The 20,889-nt window shown below is 41.4% G+C and overlaps 1 protein-coding gene across 1 annotated transcript in view; it reads left to right on the top strand.

The window, feature by feature from the left end:
- The window catches only part of Catsperb (cation channel sperm associated auxiliary subunit beta), a 176,294-nt gene that overhangs the window by 48,215 nt on the left and 107,190 nt on the right, over positions 1–20,889 (top strand). Inside the window, exons 7-13 of the mRNA XM_057782160.1 lie at positions 10,842–10,937; positions 11,064–11,182; positions 12,128–12,160; positions 16,877–16,943; positions 17,357–17,403; positions 18,015–18,164; positions 19,475–19,633. Of these exons, the coding sequence (XP_057638143.1) occupies positions 10,842–10,937; positions 11,064–11,182; positions 12,128–12,160; positions 16,877–16,943; positions 17,357–17,403; positions 18,015–18,164; positions 19,475–19,633 (671 nt within the window). The remainder of the gene's footprint in view (positions 1–10,841; positions 10,938–11,063; positions 11,183–12,127; positions 12,161–16,876; positions 16,944–17,356; positions 17,404–18,014; positions 18,165–19,474; positions 19,634–20,889) is intronic.

Here is a 20,889-nt window from a genome sequence, read left to right as displayed (position 1 = left end):
TACTGGGCAGCAGAGCTCCTAAGGGCTACAAGCAGAAAGTTTGAGCCTGGTGAACCTCAGGGTGGCAGCCATAGAGTGCAGCGAAGTGTGTGGCAGCAAGGGCCTTGGATGACCCAGGATGCCCTGCCTAGCTATAACACACCTTGATTCTAGGCAATAACAGAATATCTGAAACAAGTATCTTGGCAATGATCCAGTATTTATGGTGCTTCAGAAACCAGAAACCTTGAACCTGGCCAATATTTGCATGTAAAGCTGTTTGGGCAGTGTATGTGTGTATGTCACACACACACACACACACACACACACACACACACACACACACTCATATATGTTGTAGAATATTATTTTAAGATGTGTTATGCTTTGGACCTTTTTTTTAATGATGCAAAGAAGTGTTTGATTAAATAAAATTCACCTGTGATCAGGAGCCTGAGTCAGCAAGTAGCTGACCGGAAATTGTAGGGAGGAGTCAGGTGGAGAAGGGGTTTTGAAGAGGGGCCAGGAAAAGTATGAGAACTTCTTGGGAAATGCCAGGTGGTGATCTAGGTAAGCTGCTTGCTATTCATCCTCTCTGGGGAGCAGAATTCTAGGTCAACCTTTGAATCTGGACTTCTCTAGAGGGACAGAGAAAAAATAAAGCTATGGTGCCTGAGGAAACAGATTTTTTTCAGGCTGTGGCTTTTGCAGCCAAACTGCTGCAGGTAGTGACAGAGCTGCCGTCGCTGACCTGGATAGCTGTAGCTTAGAAGATAGCAACAATTAAAAAAGAAAATAAAGCTGTGTGTGTGTGTATAATGTGTGTAATATATATATACACATATATATTATGTAATAAACTATAGTTTCCAGTGCCACTGTGATGAATGAATGTTTGCTGGAGCACTGGGAAAGAGAGAGGAATGGATTGGTGATTAAGCAGTGGAGAGATGTGGGCCTAGAGACTCAACAGTTGTGGTAAGAGAGAGAAGGCTTTAGTGGACAGGAGAGCATGTCATGGCTGAATAGGGCCAAGAGCGTAGTGTGCAGCAGTCTGGAGCTTGCACTCCCTTTCAGCCTCTTAACACACTTCTCAGCTAGATGACTGTCCTGGTTCTGAGCAATGACAGGATGTCCAAGATGAAGAATGGTCCATTTTCTGGTTTGGAACTCTTAAAACGACCTCTATAGTCCGTGCTGTCCCTGGAGGCCACTCTGGTACCCTTCATCTACTGTCCCAGGCCATGTTGAAGCTGGAGGTTCATGTGGTGCTTATGGTCCTACAGCACCTGGGAGCCATGTTGAGGTCCCAGGCCAGAGGCACCACTTAGAGCCATACAGATATTCTGGGTCAGAGCCACTGTCTGGTGCCATCCTGAAGTCCATGAGCTGTACTTCTGACAGGGGCCATGTTGATGTGGGTAGTCTGTGTTGCCTACTGAGGCCACGGTGATGTCCAGGTCCGGGTTGTCTCCTGGGACCATGCTGAGGTCTGTGTCCTGAGCTAATGTTAGAGATCATGTGAATGTCTGTGGTCCAGGCAGTCACCAGAATCCATGTGCAAGTCCATAATTCATGCCCCTACTGACTGTGAAGAACATGGAAGCCACTTTTGCCATGATATTGATGACTGCAGACTCACAGTTGAGAAAAAGAAACATGGAAGGCTTCCGTGGCAACTTCTACCACACCCCACCCAAAAGTAACAAGCTTGACAGGTAGCCATTGAAGATAATTCTTAAAAATAAGTATGATGGGCATATTGAAGCGTAGCTCTCCACAGCTGAGGTCTTCTGGCAGGGGTGTGGGTTTTCTTTAAGGAACTGACCACCAGAATTTTGAGCATACTCTAGTGAGTATATGGGCAACACAAATTGAAATTGTTCTTTTTTTTTGTGTGTGTGTGTTTTGTTTCCTTTTTTCTTTTTCTTCTTCCCCTTCCTCATCTTCTTTTGGTATGTGTGTGTGGGTGGGGGAAGGGTGGGAGGACAGACCTGGGAGGACTGGGTAGTGATATGCTTGGGGTTCATGATGTGAAATTCCCTAATCGTCAATAAAAACATATTATGAAATAAAAAAGAAATTGTATTCTTGTGGTAGTTTGAAAGTAATTGGCCACCATAAGCTCACAGGGAGTGGTACCATTAGAAAGTATTGCTTCATTGGAGTAGGTGTGGCCTTTTTGAAGGAAGTATGTTACTGTGGGGACACACTTTAAGGTCTCATGTATGCTCAAGATAACACCCAGTGAGACATACCACTTCCTGTTGCTTGCAAGATGGAGAACTCTCAGCTCCTTCTCCAGCACCATGTCTGTCTGTCTGCCGCCATGTTCTACCATGATAATAATGAACTGAACCTCTAAACTGTAATCAAGCCACCCCAATCAAATGTTTTTCTTTATAAGAGTTGTCATGACCATGGCGTTTCTTCATAACAATAGGGATCCTAACTAAGACAGAACTTGGTACTAAGGACTGGGGCATTGCTGTGATAGGCTGGACCATTTTTTTTTTTTTGTTTGAATGAATGTGAGATTTGGGACTGTGGATTGGAAAAGCAGTTGAACACTTTAAGTGCTGCTTAATGGGCCTTAGAAATAGGAACATAGAAGACTGTACTAAGAGTTATCTGAACTGTGGGGGGCTATCTTAAGATGTTTTGGAGAATAGTAATAATATGTGATCTAGAGACTGCTCTTGTGACATTTTGGTGAAGAAAGTGGCTGCCTTTTGCCCTTGTCCAAAGGATCTGCCTGAGGCTAACATGAAGAATTTTGGATTAATTTTTGGGTTAGTTCCATTGGCATAGGAAACAGCCTAGTATAGACTGTCATGTGTTTACTAATGGTAACTCTAATGAAAATTTATAATGAAAATGAGCAAGCTGAGCAAGGACAAATACAAAATGTACAATTTGAGGAGAAAAGGAGTGCTGGGAAGTGGAATGGAGCTAAGTCCCCTGTTCAAGGAGATAACAAATTAAGAAATGGAATAAAGCGAGTGGTCACCTCAGACCAATATACCACCCAGCTAAGTTTTCAACTTGTGAAAATGAATTAAAGAAACACTTAGGGTTGGGTGTGGTGGTACTGCCTTTAATCCCTGTTGTAGTAGGAGAGGCGGACTGCATCCCTGCCACCCGGCTAGTTTATACCCGAAATAACCACACCAAATTGTATTTGAGGAGCCTCAGGCCATGTCTGGCCACCCATCTAGCTTATACCTGAAATAATTACACAGAAACTGTATTCATTTAAACACTTCCTGGCCCATTAGCTCTAGCCTCTTAATTGCTAACTCTCACATCTTGATTAACCCATTTCTAATAATCTGTGTATCACCACATGACTGTGGCTTACCAGGAGAGATTCAGCATGTCTGACCTGGTGGCTGACTCCATGGCGGCTCTCTCTGCCTGCCTTTTCCCCAGCATTCTGTTCTGTCTACTCCACCTGCCTAATTTTCTGCCCTATCAAAGGCCAAGGCAGTCTCTTTATTTAACCAATGAAAGTAACACATAGACAGAAGACCCTCCTACACCACCAAATCCCAACACTGGGAAGGCAGAGGCTATCAGATATCTGAGTTTGAGGTCGCCTGGCCTGCAAAGCAAGTAAGTTTTAGGACACTTAAGCATAGGCAGTAAAAAATAGGAAGCTGGTGAAGATGTGATTGAAAGAGGGGATCATGTTCCAGGCCCAGCATGCAGCAGAACTTGGTAGCTTCATCCATGTGGTTCTGTCTGTAGAATCAAGGATAGAAGAAACAGGCTATGGAATTTGCCCCTATACCTAAGGAAAGTTACTAAGGCCAGGCATGTGTCAGGGGTGTTCCTGTATGGAGGCCCAGAGAAGCCATTGTGTGAAGCTTTGAAATTGAAGCCTGGATTGCCTTGTCTTGGCAAGATGTCAATAATTCTAGAGCCATGGGATACCTGCCAAAGAAAAGAGCTATCTTAGCAGCCCAAGAGTGTTGCTGTTGACAAAGCTGAAAGAAGTTGGTGATCTGAAGAGTGCTTTGACATCAGACATGGAGATGCAGAGTTTGGAGTTTGCCCAGCTGGGTTTTGGTCTTGCTTTAGTCCAGTATTTCCTCACTATGCTCCCTTCTCTGCATTTTGAAATGATAACCCAAATGTATATCCTGTGCCATTATATGTTTGAAATATGTGATCTGTTTTTTGATTTCATGTTTATAGGGGATTACAGTTAAGAGATTGCATGAATCTTAGAAGAGGCTTTGAACTTTGGACTTTTGAACTTTGTTGTGACTTATGGGGACTTTTGAAGTTGAACTAAATGCATTTTGTGTTATGATAGTGTTATAAGCTTATGGGGCTGAGGAGTGTAATGTAGTTTGAATGTAATTGTCTCCCGTAAGATCATAGAGAGTGGCACTACTAGGAAGTGTGGCCTTGTCAGAGGAAGTGTGTCTCTGTGGGGGCAGGCTTTGAGGTCTCATATATGTTCAAAATACCACTCAGTGAGACACACCATTTCCTGTAATGTGCAACATATGGGAATCTCAGCTATTTCTCCAGTGCCATGCTTGCCTGATGCTACAATGAACCTTCATGATGATAATGGACTGAACCTCTGAACTGCAAGTGGTCCACCCCAAGAAATGTTTTCCTTTATGAGTTGCCATGATCATGATTTCTCTTCACAGCAATAGAAACCCTAACAAAGGCAATTCTGTTATGTGAGGATGGTGTCCCACACTCAGAGCCTGAAGCAGAAATATTGTTACAGGCAGCCTTATCTCATTTAGTGATGGAGGTGGGTCTTGTATTTATCTGTTGCTTTCATTGGTTAATTAATAAAGAAAACTGCTTGGCCCTGATAGGACAGAAAATTAGATAGGCGGAGTAAACAGAACAGAATGCTGGGAGAAAGAAGCCGAGTCAGGCAGTCGCCATGATTCTCCCACTCCAGACAGACGCAGGTTAAGATCTTCCCTGGTAAGCCAGCTCATGGTGCTACACAAAATATTAGAAATGGGTTAGATCAATATGTAAGAGCTAGCCAATAAGAGGCTGGAACTAATGGGCCAAGCAGTGTTTAAAAGAATACAGTTTCCATGTAATTATTTCGGGGCATAAGCTAGCCATGCGGGCGGCTGGGTGCCGGGGACGCAGCCCCGCCGCACCTATTACAACAGAATGGCGCCCAACGTGGGGCTCTTTTGCCCCCGCCCCGGCACAGGGAGGACGCAAGCTCCATCATTAAACAGAAAAAGGGGAAATGATGGAGCTTGCGTCCCCCCTGTGCCGGGGCGGGGGCAAAATAGCCCCACGTTGGGCACCAAAATGTGGCGGCGTAAATGAATGCAGACAGATTATAAAAATATATACAGCTTTAATAAGGAAATAGACTTACAGGACCACAGGTTCCTGCGGAGAACAGGAAAAGCAGAACAAAAAAGGGCTGCTGGGATCACGCCCGGCAGATTTATCAGTAAACATTAGCCCAAGGCGAACACGCCCCCAATGGGTGGGGCTATATCCCTACAATTTAGTGAATTCTAGACTATCCTAGGTCAACAGTAAGAGAGGAAGGACAAGCAAGTCAATGAGGAGATAGAGGGGAGAGAGAGAGAGAGACAGAGAGAGACAGAGAGAGACAGAGAGAGAGCATATAACATGGAAGGAAAGGACTGAGGAGGAAAGGATTTAGCAAATATCTTTCATTCATGGCATGGAGTGGGTAGGTGGGTGTGTACATACTCCACTGTGTGCAGGTATATAGAGAGACCAGGGGTTGACTACAGTAAACATATTTAATTTTTCTTCAGCTTATTTTTGAGGTATGGTCTCTTCCTGAACCTAGATCCCACCAATTTTGCTAAACTGACTATTCTCTGTCTGCATCTCCAGTCTGCGGTTATAGGTATGTCACTCTCCCTGAAAATTTTTTATGAGGGCACAGGAAGAGAACTCAGATTGTCAACTGTACATGGCAAGAACACTACTGACTGGGCTCTTTCCACAGCCCCTTTCAATGTTTTTAATCACAAATATTAAAATCCCTCTTGCGTTTTCTTGTTCAGTTTTTTCCATTGAACTCTTTCTTTTTTTTAGTGGTAGTGTGGATCTTTATTTTTTTATTTATTTTTATTTATAAACTGATTGGCCTAGTAGCTCAGGCTTCTTGTTAATTCTTTTTTTTAATTAATTAATTTATTTAATTATTAAAGATTTCTGCCTCTTCCCTGCCACCACCTCCCATTTCCCCCCCTCCCCCAATCAAGTCTTCCTCCCTCCTCAGCCCAAAGAGCAATCAGGTTTCCCTGCCCTGTGGGACCACCCACCTCCATCCAGGTCTATTAAGGTGAGCATCCAAACTACCTAGGCTCCCACAAAGCCATTACACATACACATATCAGAGGATGGAAAACAAATCCAACCAAACTTCAAGGGCCTTCTACCTCAGTGAAGTTTTTAGAGATGCATAGTGTGAAGCACACAGAAATATTCCTTCTAAGGTGAAGGGTACGTTTTTGCACCTGGCCCCTCCCACCACCAAGAAAGAAGCACAATGTTTAGTGGGCCTATTTGGATTCTGGAGACAGCACATTCCTCACCTGAATGTGTTACTCTTGACCATATAGCAAGTAACTCAGAGAGTGGCTAGCTTTGAGTGGGGCCTGGAACAGGAGAAGACTCTTCAACAAGTCCAGGCTGCTTTGAAGGCTGCTCTACCTCATGGGCCATATGATGCAACATATCTAATGATACTTGAGGTGTCAGCGGCCAATAAGGATGCTGTTTGGAGCCTTTGGCAGGGCCATATGTGAGAATCATGGAAGGCACCTTTGGGATATTGGAGCAAGGTTCTACCATTATCTTTAGCCAACTATTTTATCTTTGAGAGACAGATCTTGGCCTGCTAATGGACTTTAGTGGAAACTGAACATTTGACAATAGGCCACCAAGTTACCATGGAAACTGAGCTACCCATCATGAGCTTGGTGACCCACTAAGCCATGAAGTAAAATATTCACAGCAGCGATCTATTATCAAATGGAGTTGGATATATGTGATCAAGCCTGAGCAGGTTCTGTTTTTTTTTTAAAAGATTTATTTATTCATTATATATACAGAATTCTTCTTGCATGTGTTCCTGCAGGCCAGAAGAGGGCACTAGATCTTTTTACTTTATGCCTAGTTTATTTTCTTTTTTTTTAAAAAATTATTTTATTATTTTTTAAAAGAAAACAAACTATCTTTTTTCATTTTACATATCAAACCCAGTTCCCACTCCCTCCCTTCCTCCTATTCCCTTTACCTGCCTCCCATCCCTCCTCCCATCCAGTCTTCAGAGAGGGTAAGGCACATTGCTTTGGGGAACGTCCAAGGCCCGCCCTACTATATCTAGGCTGAGCAAGGTATCCATCCAAAGAGAATAGGTTCCCAAACAGCCAGTACAAGCAGTAGGGATAAATCCTGGTGCCACTACCAGTAGCCCTGCAGTCTGCTCCAACCATACAATGTCAACCACATTCAGAGGGACTAGTTTGGTCCTAAGCTGGTTCCTTCCCTGTCAGGCTGGAGTTGGTGAGCTCCCATTAGCTCAGGTAAATTGTTTCAGTGGATGTCCCCATCATGGTCTTAACCTCTTTGCTCATATTCTCACTCCTCCCACTCTTCAACTGAACTTTGGGAGCTCAGTCCAGTGCTCTGCGCCTCTGTTTCCATCAGTTGCTGGATGAGAAGATATTCATCAGTCTGATACAGGGCAAGGCCAGTTTGGGCATCCTCTCTTCTATTGCTTAGCCCCCACCCCCATGGTTCCAGTTTTGTCACGCAATCTTAACTATTTTCCCTTTCCGGGTCGATCTATGTATGCTTTTCTTAGGGTTCACCATGTTACTTAGCTTCTCTAGGATCATGAACTATAGGCTCAATATCCTTTGCTTCACAAATAGTATTCACTTATGAATGAGTACATATCATGTTCATCTTTCTGGCACCAGACCTTATTACATATTGTTGTGAACCACCATATGATTACTAGGAATTGAACTCAGGACCTCTGGAAGAGTAGTTAGTGCTCTTAACCTCTGATCCATCTCTCCAGGTCCCTGAGCAGGTTCTGAAGGTACAAGTAAATAACAGGAAGAAGTTTCCCAAATGCCTGTGGTTCCCACTCCCATTATAATGCTCCCTGCTCCCAGGTATGTACATATAGCCTCCTGGGGTGTGACCTGATCAGTTGACTAAGGAAGAGAAGACCAGGGCCCGATTTTCCAATGGTTCTACACATTAAGCAGGCACCACCCAGAAGTAGACAGCTGTAGCATTGCAACCTCTTTCTGGGACAATCCTGAAGGCACCAGAAAAGGGAAATCTCAGTTGAAAAAAACTTCAGGCATTGTCATATATTTTGTTTTGAATGAGAAATATCTGGATGTGTGATGGTTCACTGGGTCATGAGTTGTATGAACTAGATGTCAGGGATTGGAACGATGATGGTTGGAAACTTTGAGAGAAGGATATCTGGCAAGGAAGGATGAGATCTCCTCAAACGGATGAAGGTTGTGAAGATTCTTGTGTCCTAAGTAAATGCCCTTCAAAAAGTGATTTCAGAGGGTAGGGTTTCTGGAATGGTCCAGTCTATGACTAGTTAGCTTCTCTGCTCTTCCATCCTTGTCATTACCCAAAGATCCCCTTAACAAAGTGGCTGTGGTGGCAGAGACGGCGGTGACACATGAACTTGAAAATATGGACTGCTACTCACTAAGGCTGACTTGAACACAGCTGCTGCTGGGTACCAGATCTGCCAACAGCAAAGAACAACACTGTGCCCCAGATATGGCACCATTCCCCAGGATGAGCAGCTATTGAACTGGTGGCAGGTTGACCACATTGGACAACTTCCTCTCAAGAGAAAGGACAGTGCTTTGCCTTTCTGTTTCCTTCATGCAATACTTCTGTCAAACCACCATCTGCAAACTCAAGGAATGCCTTATCCATCACCCTCATGGTCCATACAATATTGCTTCTAACAAAAGAGCTTACTTCACAACCAGAGAAGTGGGAGAGTGGGCCTATGATTATATAATCTACTGGTCTTAATAGAGTCTCAGCAGCCTGAAGCAGCTTGCCTAAAAGAATGATGGAATGAGCTTTTGAAAACACAGTTATAGCATAGATTAGGTGGGTCAAGAGCCTTCAGAAGGTGGTATATTCTTTGAATCAGCAGCAGATATATGGTACAGCCAGGATCTATGGAGTTCAGGGATCACATGGTGGAAAAAGGAATTGTTCCACTCACTTTTACCCCTAGTGACCCACTAGCAAAATTTTGCTTTTCATTCCCATGACCTTGTGGCCTAGCAGTTTTGGTTCCAGAAGGAAGAATGCTCCTGCCAGGAGACTCAACAGCATTCCATTGAACTGGAAGCTCAGACTATGCCCTGGCTGCCCTTAACCCTACAGACTAAGAAAGGAATAACAGTGTTAAGAGTGGTGACTGATTCAGATTACCAAGGGAAAATTGAGTTGCTTCTCCACAATGGAGGTAAGAAAAATTACGTCTGGCATGCAGAAGATCATATAGGGTGTCTTTGATTAGTGTCGAGGAGAAGTTGCAACAACTAATTCAGGCAGGATGACAGTGAAAACAGGCCCTTCAGGAATGAGGATATGGATCAATCTTCTAGGAAAAGCGCCAAGACTTGCAAAGGTTTGCTGAGGGTAGAGGAAACACCACAAAGGGTAGCAGGCAAAAACAGCTATAAATACCAGCTAAGGCCATGTGACCAGTTGAAGAAATGAGAATTATAATTGCTGTGATATTTTGTTAAGAATGTATTTTTGCAGATATTTGTGTTTTCTTTCTTGATTTCTTTATATGCACTATAACATCAATTAATAAATATTAGTGGTTTTAAAGTCTTCATATTCATGTTTTTAGATACTAAAAGAACATCCCTCAAGAAACATTCCCACCTATGCTAAAATTTAGAATGTGTTTGCAGTTGTGTGAGGCATTATAGCATGTTAGGCCAAATTATGATGTGGTTAAGTATATAATGTGTTTGTGGTTGTTGGTGGGAAAGTTATACCATGTGAGGCATAATTATAACCCGGTTATTGGTTTCATTTAGAAATTAAGTGTGACATAGGAGATATGACTGTCAGACTGACAAGGAATGGACTCATGTAGGCTATTCTTCCTTGTCAGCCTCACTACATCTAGAATCAAGTAAAACCCAAAGTGCTGGGTATACCTGTGAGGAATTTTTCTTAATTAAATCATTTGAAGTAGCTGAGGAATGTTTCTTAATTAAATCATTTGAAGTAGCTAGACTTACCTTTAATCAGGGTCATACCTTCTGGTGCTATCGTATATGAAGAACATGGAAGAAGGAAGCTTTTGTTCTTCGCCTGCTTGCCCTCACTCTCACTAGCAAGTGTATTCCTTCACTGGCATTAGAGCCTACTTCTTCAGGATTCTGCACATACTCAAGACCAGCTGGGACACCCAGCCTGGTGGACCGAAACAACTCCTGTGTTTCTGGACTTTCCACTGGTAGACAGCCATTGTTGAACTGGACTACAGCCTGAATGCCATTCCAATTAATCCCCATTATATAATGTGTATCTATTTGTAACATTTACACATATGTGATTGTTTTCATTTGGAAATTTGGATTTTTGATGACTAAATGTATGTTCCATAGATAGATAGACAGACAGACAGATAGATAGATGATATAGATTCACATTGTCAGTTCTATAGAGCTGTGACTAATTCAGTGTGGGAGAGCCTGGGTTAGAAGATGGAGCAGGTTTGTGTTCATGGAATTGAGCTCTGCAAAGTTGCCTGGCTCTGATTTCTTTTTCTTTCATGGTAGGTGTTTTTATAGGAGTTACCAATTCTGGATTTTGGGATTATAATAAAACCAAATGGTATGACCTGACAGAAAACATCTATTCACATCTTAAAGACGGTAATTTTTCTGGCTGTGTTTATCCTCATATTTCATTTATTTTGAAACTCATTCAGTATTTATGAAATGCCTTTCTAAAAAACTCACTGTTTCTAACCTATGATGTGATTTGATTTCTTCCTTCAGAACATGAAGGACTGACATTGATAGATATGGTGTTAACAAATTATTTTTTAGTCATCCTCACCTCTTTGGGTCTTTTTGTAAGTAGTGATCTTCGTTATCCAGTCTCTACAGGAATACAGGTATGAAAATCTCTTTGTAACCCATTGATAACTTTTAATATCTTCTGTGGCATAAAAAAGAAACAGTATTTAATTGATTTATGAATAGCATCACTTAGAGCTAAAAATTAAAAAGACGCAAAGTATGATAGCACATCTTTTTCCTTTGCTTCATAGCATTTGAGGTCTAAGTAAAAGTGGCATTAGTTTTATTGCTGGACCATCCCTAGTAGATTTTAAACAAATGCAATAGGAAAGACATCATCTCTCTATCTACTTGTCTTTTTATTTATTGCATGATGTGTTTCTAAAATGCTATAAGGCAATTCTTATAGCTAAATGTTATATTAAAATGAACAGAAATTAAATGTTGTCAAAGAAATAATAAACACCTAAGATGATAGAGATGCCAACTCTCCTGATAAGACAATTACACAGTGTACAAATGTATTGAAATGTCTGCTATCTCCATATATGTGCAACATTACAAGTAAATAAAAACCAAAGCAGACTCTTCATAAACCGGGAACCAATCCTGTTGAGAAATTCTGTGATAGGGCAACTGATTTATTCTACCGAAAGGTGAGGAAAAGTGAAGTTGAGACTCTTCATCCAGGTCTAACTACAGAGATTAGAAAGTTTCCTCAGGCAGAAAGACAGAGGAAGAAAATAGAAGACAACATAACTCTGGGACAAAGAGAAGAGAAATATTTACTGAGATGGAGCTATATACATACAATGAAGTTCCATCAAGAGACTGATGAGAAGCCACAGTATCCTTCGGGGGCCATATATCTGCTGATATACAAAAGAAACCAGTGTGTGTGTGTGTGTGTGTGTGTGTGTGTGTGTGTGTGTATGCGTGTGTTACAGCCTAAAATAAAAAGGTTTGTTATACCTTCTGAAAAGCAACTAAATTTTTAACTTTGTTTCTTCCTCTTCCTTCTCCTCTTCTTCCTCCTCCAGCTTTCAAGAGCAGACTTTTGTGGTTTTGAAAGGGTAAGACTTTTGATTTCCTACAATTCACTTGGCAACTTGGAAAGCGATAATTCAAAGTCTACATGTTTCTTGCTACCATAAAATTATTTTCAGTTTAAACTAAAAGCATATTTTCCATAATTATTAGGCCCTCCTAATTTTGGCAGCCATTCTTTCCTTCTGGTGGGTTCTCTCTTGGCTTGTGGAGATTGCTCAGGCATGCTGTGCACAGAGATGCACCATTGGGAAGGGTGAGACCTGGAATCTGGCAAAAGTTTTACTTCCAAATCCACCTGTCCTGTATCTACCCAGAAAAAGGAGCACTTCCATTTTGGACAAAAACTGCCATTAGAAATGACCACAACTCCATTTCTGTCCTCTTGGGGCACTTTTTCCTCTGTTAGTTTACTTCCTTCTCTGTTGAAAAATTAGTCTGTCACATTCAAGAAGGCCATTCTCAACACATGAACATGCACTGTCAGTTTTGAAACTGCAAGGAAAATTATCCATATTCACTCTCAGGCCTTGGCATGTCCCCTTCCATTCTGTCCTGTGTTGTACACAGTCACTACAAGTAAGAAACCACACTTAGTTCTCCGGAACCAAATAGAAGTAATTGTAAAATCAAAGTATTAGCGGGAGGAAAAGAGAAACAGAGAACTGGGAAATCAGGAGAGAAAACAAATGCACGATGGAAGAAACAAATGGAAATACTTTATCTCTTCTCTCCAATCCACATGCTTGGATTTGGCCAACTGCCAATCAAAAATGTCAGTGTGCTAGAAGCTCAATGGTAGAGTCTTTGCCCTGCGTGCTCAGGCTCTGGGTTCAATTCCCAGCAACACCAACATGTTCAATGGATACAAACATTTACTTGTTCTTTTACTGAAGTGGAGTATGGAAATTATTTTCCCAAACTAGGCTACTCTGTATAAAGAGTAGAATACGGACTAAAATAATGAGATCATGGCTCATGGCAACACAGGGCAGCAAAGGAAAGGCAAGTAGAGGATCCTGCAAAGAGAGCTGACCCTCAGAACTCACTCCAGAAATAGTTTTTCTCATCAGTGAGGATGGCTTTGAGAAAGCAGAGAGAAGACTGCTAGAAGGGGGAGCTGAGCTTTCCCAGAGCCTGAAGTGGCAGGCTGAAGGACTCCTTCAGGGGAAATTAACTGCATGGAAACAGCGACTCAGAGGAGCAGAGAGCACTGCGCTATCTTCCCTCAGTCAGGCATTGTGTTCAGAGTCCATGTGTTCTAAAACCTGAGGTCATCTGAGGTCCCAGTGGAACACAGCCATTAAAAACAGGAGATGTTCAAGAATGCTAGTGGTGAAGAGGGGGACTGTACCAGAGCAGCAAAAATTAGCTAATAAAATCATGGGCATTCATTGAGCTACTACCATGATCATTGTCACTGACACTGAGATAGAAAAAGAAAAAAGAAAGCAGGGTGTGGTGGTGCACATCTTTGATCCCAGCACTTGGGAAGCAGAGGCAGGCAAGATCTCTGTGAGTTCAAAGCCAGGCTGGTCTCCATGATGAGTACCAGGACTGCCAGGACTGAAATACTATCTCAAAACAAACAAACAAACAAACAAACAAACAAACAAACAAACAAGAAGACACAGAAAGAAAAAAGAAAAGAGAGGCAACCAAGATGGATTTAGGAGTTTGCACAGCACAAAAACACTTTCTGGGACTTACTTCCACAATTGTAATTAAAAGGAAAATAAAATGGACAGCATGAGCCATTGAGTAGACGTAGACTAGTGCCATAACAGAAGTTAAGATGAAGAAACATTTCCAAATGTTCGGAGGAAGTTAAAGAGAATGCGGGTTTCAACTAAGCAGAAGGTAAAAAGATGAAGAAAACAGTGATGAGCACTGGCTGGCTGGTCCAGTGTCTGGTGAGGGTCCAGTCCCTGGTTCACAGACAGCTGTCTCCAGCCTGTGCCCTTAATTGACAGAAGGGCTCGGGCTGCACCTCTGGATTCTCTCCTGTAAGGGCGCTGATTTCACCTCTCCAGGCTCCTTCAGAGTAGGAAAGGCATCAGACTCTGCTACCTAATCACCTCCCGGAGGCTTGCCTCCAAACAGCCTCCTGAAGACAGATGACAGAAACCAAACACAATTGGTTTCAGCAAAAGAGAGGAAGCTGTTGGCTCTTTCAAATCTTTTAGCGTTTGCTTTACCTGTTTACTTTTTATTATTTACATTCCAACCACAGTTGTCCCTCCCACGCCTCCTCCTGCACCTCCTAGCCTTCTCATCCCAGCTCACTCCCCATCCACGCCTCCTCCTGCACCTCCTAGCCTTCTCATCCCAGCTCACTCCCCATCCATTCTTCCCATGGGGAGTCAACCAAACCTGGCACATTAAGTTGGGGTAGGACCAAGCCCCTCCCCTCTGCATTAAGGCTGAGCATGGCATCCCACTATAGGGAATGGGCTTCAATAAGGTAGCACATGCATCAGAGCTAGATCCTGGTCCCACTGCCAGGGCCCCCTCAGATAGACCAAGCTCCACAACTGTCTCCCACATGCAGAGGGCCCAGGTCAGTCCCCTGGAGGCTCCACAGCTGTTGCTCTAGAGTTCATGAGTTTCCACGAGCTTGGTTCAGCTGTCTCTGTAGATTTCCCTTTCATGATCTTAATCTCACTTGCTCATATATTCCCTCTTCGCTCTTTTTGACTGGATTCCTGGAGTTTGATCCCAGATGTGGATCTCTGAATCTGGTTCCATCACTTACTGAATGAAGGCTCTATGATGACAGGGTATGCACCTATCTGATTACAGGGGAAGGCCAGTGCAGGTACCCTTTCCACTATTGCTAGGAGTCTTAGCTGGGGTCATCCTTGTGGATTCTGGGGATTTCACTGGCAACAGGTTTCTCCCTAACCCCATAGTGGCTCTCTCTATCAGGATATCTTTTTCATTGCTCTCCCTCTGTTCCTCTCCCACTTCTACCATCTCATTGTTCCTTGATGTTCTTATCCCCCTCCCCTTGACTGCCCTCCTCTCCCTCAGTTTCACCAAGAGGTCTCATCTAATTCCCCTTCCCAGGCCTATCCATGTTATCCTCTTAGGAATCATAGGAATTTGAAGGGTGAGTCTGACTTCCAGCTAGCTGGATTCCCTTGAATAGCAGATGTCCAAGGGGCTCTGTCCTCAGATTTGGGTGTACTGTCCTTTACACTAGTAACTTTACTCTAAGTAAGTGTCCTTTACTCTAAGTAACTGTTCCTCAGCCATTGGTAAGAATAGCTGCCAGGTGGCTTGTAGCCACTGTTTTGCCTGTCCCAAAGGAATAAATGCTTTCCATCATCTCTAAGGTTGGTTTTTCATTGCTCATGTGATCCAAGTCATGTGTTCCTTCTTAACCTGTGACTCTGGATCAGAACAGTATTCTGGACTCATCTTTGGTATGAGATCAGCCTCATATGAGTTAAATCATCCCTAATGACAATCAATCAACTGTGTCAGTATGGATTCATATAGAAAAAAATTCATCAATTAGTCTAAACAGAAGGAAGAGCCATAGTTCAATGCCCCAAAAGATTCAGTATTAAAATTGTCAAGATTAATAATGATAAGTATGGTACCCTAAAATCTGGAGGCTTTTGTGAGAAATCAAAAGTTTTATTTTAACAGCTTAATTTGAGTGATAATATAGCATAATTCAAAAAAGTTATCGGTCATTCACTCTTAAAAAGCCTTATGATTTGCTTAGCATTTTACCAAGGTAAAATTTGTATGGCAAAACCTTTGTCTTTTTAACATGCTCAGTTCTATGGTATTTTGTATCAACCACCACCATGATCAATTTCAGGAAACTTTTTAAAATTGATTTTATTGAGCTACACATTTTTTTTTCTGCTCCTCTCCCTTCTTCTCCCCTCCCCTTCAGCCCTCTTCCATGGTCCCCATGCTCCCAATTTACTCAGGAGATCTTGTCTTTTTCTACTTCTTATGTACATTAAATCCATGTCTGTCTCTCTTAGGGTCCTTCTTGTTGTATAGGTTCTCTGGGGTTGTGAATTGTAGGCTAGTTTTCTTTGTTTTGTGTTTAAAAATCACTTATGAGTGAGTACATATGATATTTGTCTTTCTGAGTCTTGGTTATCTCACTCAATATGATGTTTTCTAGATACAATTATTTCCTTCAAATTTCAAGATGTCATTATTTTTTTTTTTCGGTTTCCATCAACATGTATGTCAATTTTATAACTGACATATCTATAAAAATATAAGAATTTCTTTGTCTCAATAGCAGCTGGAAACTCAAAATCTTCCCCTAACAAAGCTTCTCACCTTATTATAGTTATTATCCAACAAAAATATTCTTATTTGTTCATCACTTCTCTGTGATCAATTTTCAATGCCTTTATATTGCTGCTACTTGTCATTATCTGCCTGTTGGTCAGACTCCTTATGCCAAGTGTGGAATTAAAAAGTAAGTGTATGCCCCAGCGGTGAAGGTTTAAGGATCTTCTGGGGGTTTGGAAAGACACTTCATAACCAAGAACATCATCAGGCCTTTGTATTTCTTTTATGGTGACTGTCAACAATGTGCATTCTAGTTTCTTGACCCCATTCTGCAACCTCTTACAGGTGTAGTTTTCTGTCTTTATTTCCTCACATCCACAAATGATCAAAACTTTGGAATTCTTAAAGTAAGTTGCTTTCTTAACTCCAGATATAACCTAGTTGACATTTTCATTTATGTATTTATATAGGTTGACTATGTCAAAGGAAAACTGTGGTATAATGAAAAATGTTTTGCGAACAGAGAAGGTTTTGAAGGTAAATTTTAAGACATTTTAACAGACTTTTATCACTATAGATTATATATAGCTTAAAATGCATTAAACCCCAAAATGAATAAAACGTGAAGATAACTATTCTGTATGAATTAATGACCCCGAAATGAGGAGTAGGCTCAGTAGGGGTATGTATTTGCTGTTGGTTTAACACCCAGGGGGCAGAAACAGGAACACTGCAGGCTTGAGGCTCCTCTGGGCTTCATACTGACAGCTTCTCTTAAATGAGTGGGAGTGACATGCCTGCCTAATTGCAAGAGAACTGTGTCCAGAGATGCATTACTAGATGGCACGTAACTGGCATTGGACTCTGTGAACCAATGTCATTGACACTAACACTTCCTAAGTCTACAGTGTAGATGCTGTTCGTAATCTCTGCTCCTTTGTACTTTCCAGCTGATTATGTTACCATCACTTTTGACAGAAACATGACCCTGAGTGAGGTATGACATAGAAAACTTTCAAAGGTAGGAAATTTTGTTAAGCACGAGTGTAAGAATTGTTGTTAATCTAAAATATGGTGTCTAAGCACACAGAGAAACTTAACCACCCCCAGGGGTATCTCCTTGTAGGCTTAACAGCAGACACTTACTTTGTTAAAGCCAAGTAATCCACGCCAGAGAAGAATGTTTCTTTGAAGTGCCTTCTGAAATTGATCCACTGAGAAGAAAAGGATAAATATTAAAGAATTAAACCTGTGATCTGGGAGCCAGATGTGGTGACACACAGCTGTAATTCTAGTAATCAGTAGGTGAAGGCAGAAAAATCATAAATTCAGTGTGAACTTAGATTTGTATTCTAGGCCATCCTAGGTTCACATAGTAAGAATATTTCCTAAAAGATCACTGTATTCATGTGTGTGTGTGTGTGTGTGTGTGTGTGTGAGAGAGAGAGAGAGAGAGAGAGAGAGAGAGAGAGAGAGAGAGAGAGAGAGAGATTGACTGATTTATATGTGGTCTGTCAGAACAGCAGAATGATTTATTCACTTATTTTCCTACAGCAACTATTTGGGATTTGTGTTTCAGAAACAACGTTAACTCTTCTTTATTTGTAGTCCAGTTCTTGTTTTTATAGTAAAGAACCATTTCTTCGGTGGTCGCCTTGCTTATCTTCTCCTTTTAAAACTGCAAAATTTCTTCCACATGTGATATCATTTCTTATTGACCAAGAAAGTGGTACTGGAATTTATCTCTTCCATACTCGGGTAAGTCTTATCGTTCAATACCAAGCACTGCAAATTGATCTCAGCAGACATCATTTCCAACTTGTGGTGATCTCAGACATAGAGAATGACAAGATTATTTATGATCCACAGAATAGTTTGGAACTGAAGTTTTTTTTTTTTTTAAATTGTTCATCATTGAATCTGATGAAAATTAAAGTCATGATGCTGGCTGCTTTCTTGTTGTTCTTTACTCATTTTCCAGGGGAACATGATGAATATTTTCCATATAAATCTAACATTCCTTGAAAGGGTTTGTTTAGATGAACAACAACAAGAAAAGGGAACCCATTATCACAGATATATATTTTCTGTTGTAGAGGCCCTTAACCATGACTCTTAATTGGAGTTATTCTCGGAGCCCTTAGAAAAGTTAGGGCTCTCTAAGTGGCTGTTCAGCACTCACTCCTAAGTACAACATATATATCACCCTCCCGCAGCCCATGTAAAATTAAAATCAGTTGATTTTTCTGTTGAACTTTTTTTTAAGGCCGGGACTCACTAGGTAGCACTGGGTATCCTCGAGCTCACAGTGTTCTGCCTGCTTCTAAATCTGAGTGCTAGCACTGAAGGCCTGTACCGCCATGCCTGCTGATGCTGAACATAACTGATATTTTCCTGAAAAAAAAAAAAAACCCGTTACTGTTTTGATAGACAGATGTCAAGAGAACAACAGGAGAGGAGAAGGTGATAGTGTCAGACCATGTGGGTATCTCTCTCAAAGGGATTTAGGATAGATCTTATTTGCTGTTTGTTTTCCGAGAGTAGATCTGCTGTGAAAAGAAATGACTGGAAGTCTCATTTCTAAGAATTTTCTGCTGTTAGGCAAAGCAGGGAAGAACTAAGACAGATTCCCCCTTGTATTGGTGAAAGCCTTTAACATTATCGTTACACCAAGATGACATTTATGGGGTGTCAGAGTCTTGTTCCTTTCAAGGCTATGACTCAATAGACCTGGGATTTTTGTCAGATGCCCACATGTAACATGAAAGGCATGAGCAGACACTGGAGTCTGAATATTTTAGTAACGACTCACAAACTTCTTGATACTGTTTATTGTACAACTCTGAACAAATTCCTTAGTTTCCTACACTACATCTCAGCATCTTTAAAATGTACAGGTGAGGGTAGTGGAGTAGAGTTACCAGTGACTGCTCGTCTGTCCAGTTCTTTGCAGTGATAACAGGAATGCTCCTGCCTTAATTAAAACTGAAAAACGAGAAAGTCTAGAAATTATACCATGGGCAAAGAATAATGGACTAAATCTTATGACTTCCTTGTGTTTTATCTAGAGTTCCAAACGAACCTTTGTTTCTGTGTCAGTGCTCAAGAATGAGAAACCAAGTATTCAACCAAAATTTCCAAATTTCCATTTTCCCGCCTCATTCTCTAATCCAGTTGGAATGGTGTTCCATCCCCGAAGCCACTTTCTGTATGTTTATGGAAATGAGGTATGCAGCCATAAAATTTTTTCTTTTGGAATAAGAGTAAGTAGTCTGACTTTTGTAGGCTGAGGGATTAAGTACATAAAGACCAGGAGTCCTCTACTGATCTGGAGAGTAGAAGTAGAAGGGAAGAAATAACCTTTATCAACTGTTTATTCGTGCTAAGCTTATAAAAATGAATCACGGAGCATCATGTTCAAAATATTGGCAGCTGCAATCCATTTCTTCACAACTCTAGGACCTACAGGATGCCATTAATCCATTGAAAGTCTGTCTGTCTTATCTGGTATTTCTGTCTCTTGGCATTGCCGTCTCTCCCTCTGATTTGTCTATGCATTCTTTTCTGTCTCTGCTGCCCTCTGAGCTCTTTCTGGTGATGTTCTCTGTTCTTGGGCCTCTAGTCAGACAGATCTATTGTAAGTAGCCTGAAAGCTTTGTAAAGAGGTATTTTGGCAAAATACCTCTGGTCATCAGCCAAGTTAAAAGTAAGGCACACAAAACATGACATGTGAAGAAATTCAGTTCCAAGAAAGCACCGTGATGCCTTCCAGTGAACACACTGAATTCACTCTTTCTTTTTTATTTTATTGTTTTATTGAGTTATATATTTTTTCTCCACTCTCCTCCTCTCCACTCCCCCCCTTCAACTTTCTACCACTGTCCCCATGCTCCCAATTTACTCAGGAGATACTGTCTTTTTTTTTTCTTCCCATGTACATTAAATTCATGTACGTCTCTCTTAGTGTCCTCATTGTTATCTAGGTTCTCTGGGATTGTGTTTGTGGCCCGGTTTTCTTTGCTTTATGTCTAAAAACCACTTACGAGTGAGTTCATATGATATTTGTCTTTCTGAGACTGGATTACCCCACTCAATATGATGCTTTCTAGATTCATCCATTTACCTGCAATTTTCAAGATGTCATTATTTTTTTTCTGTGGTGTAGTACTCCATTGTATAAATACACCACATTTTTGTTATCTATTTTTCGGTTGAAGGGCAATATACCTAAAAGTGGTATTGCTGGGTCTTGAGGAAGGTTGTTTCCTAATTTTCCGAGAAATTATTATACAGATATATAATGCATTCCACCAGCAATGCAGGAGTGTTCCTTTTACCCCACAACCTCTCCAGTATAAGGTGTCATCAGTGGTTTTGATCTTGGCCATTCTTACAGGTGTAAGTTGAAATCTCAGAGTTGTTCTGATTTGCATTCCTCTGATGACTAAGGATGTTGAACATTTCCTTAAGTATCTTTCAGCCA

This window comes from Chionomys nivalis, chromosome 10, assembly GCF_950005125.1.
Source record: "Chionomys nivalis chromosome 10, mChiNiv1.1, whole genome shotgun sequence".
Classification (NCBI taxonomy): domain Eukaryota; kingdom Metazoa; phylum Chordata; class Mammalia; order Rodentia; family Cricetidae; genus Chionomys; species Chionomys nivalis.
This window is presented reverse-complemented; position numbering and strand designations above follow the sequence as displayed.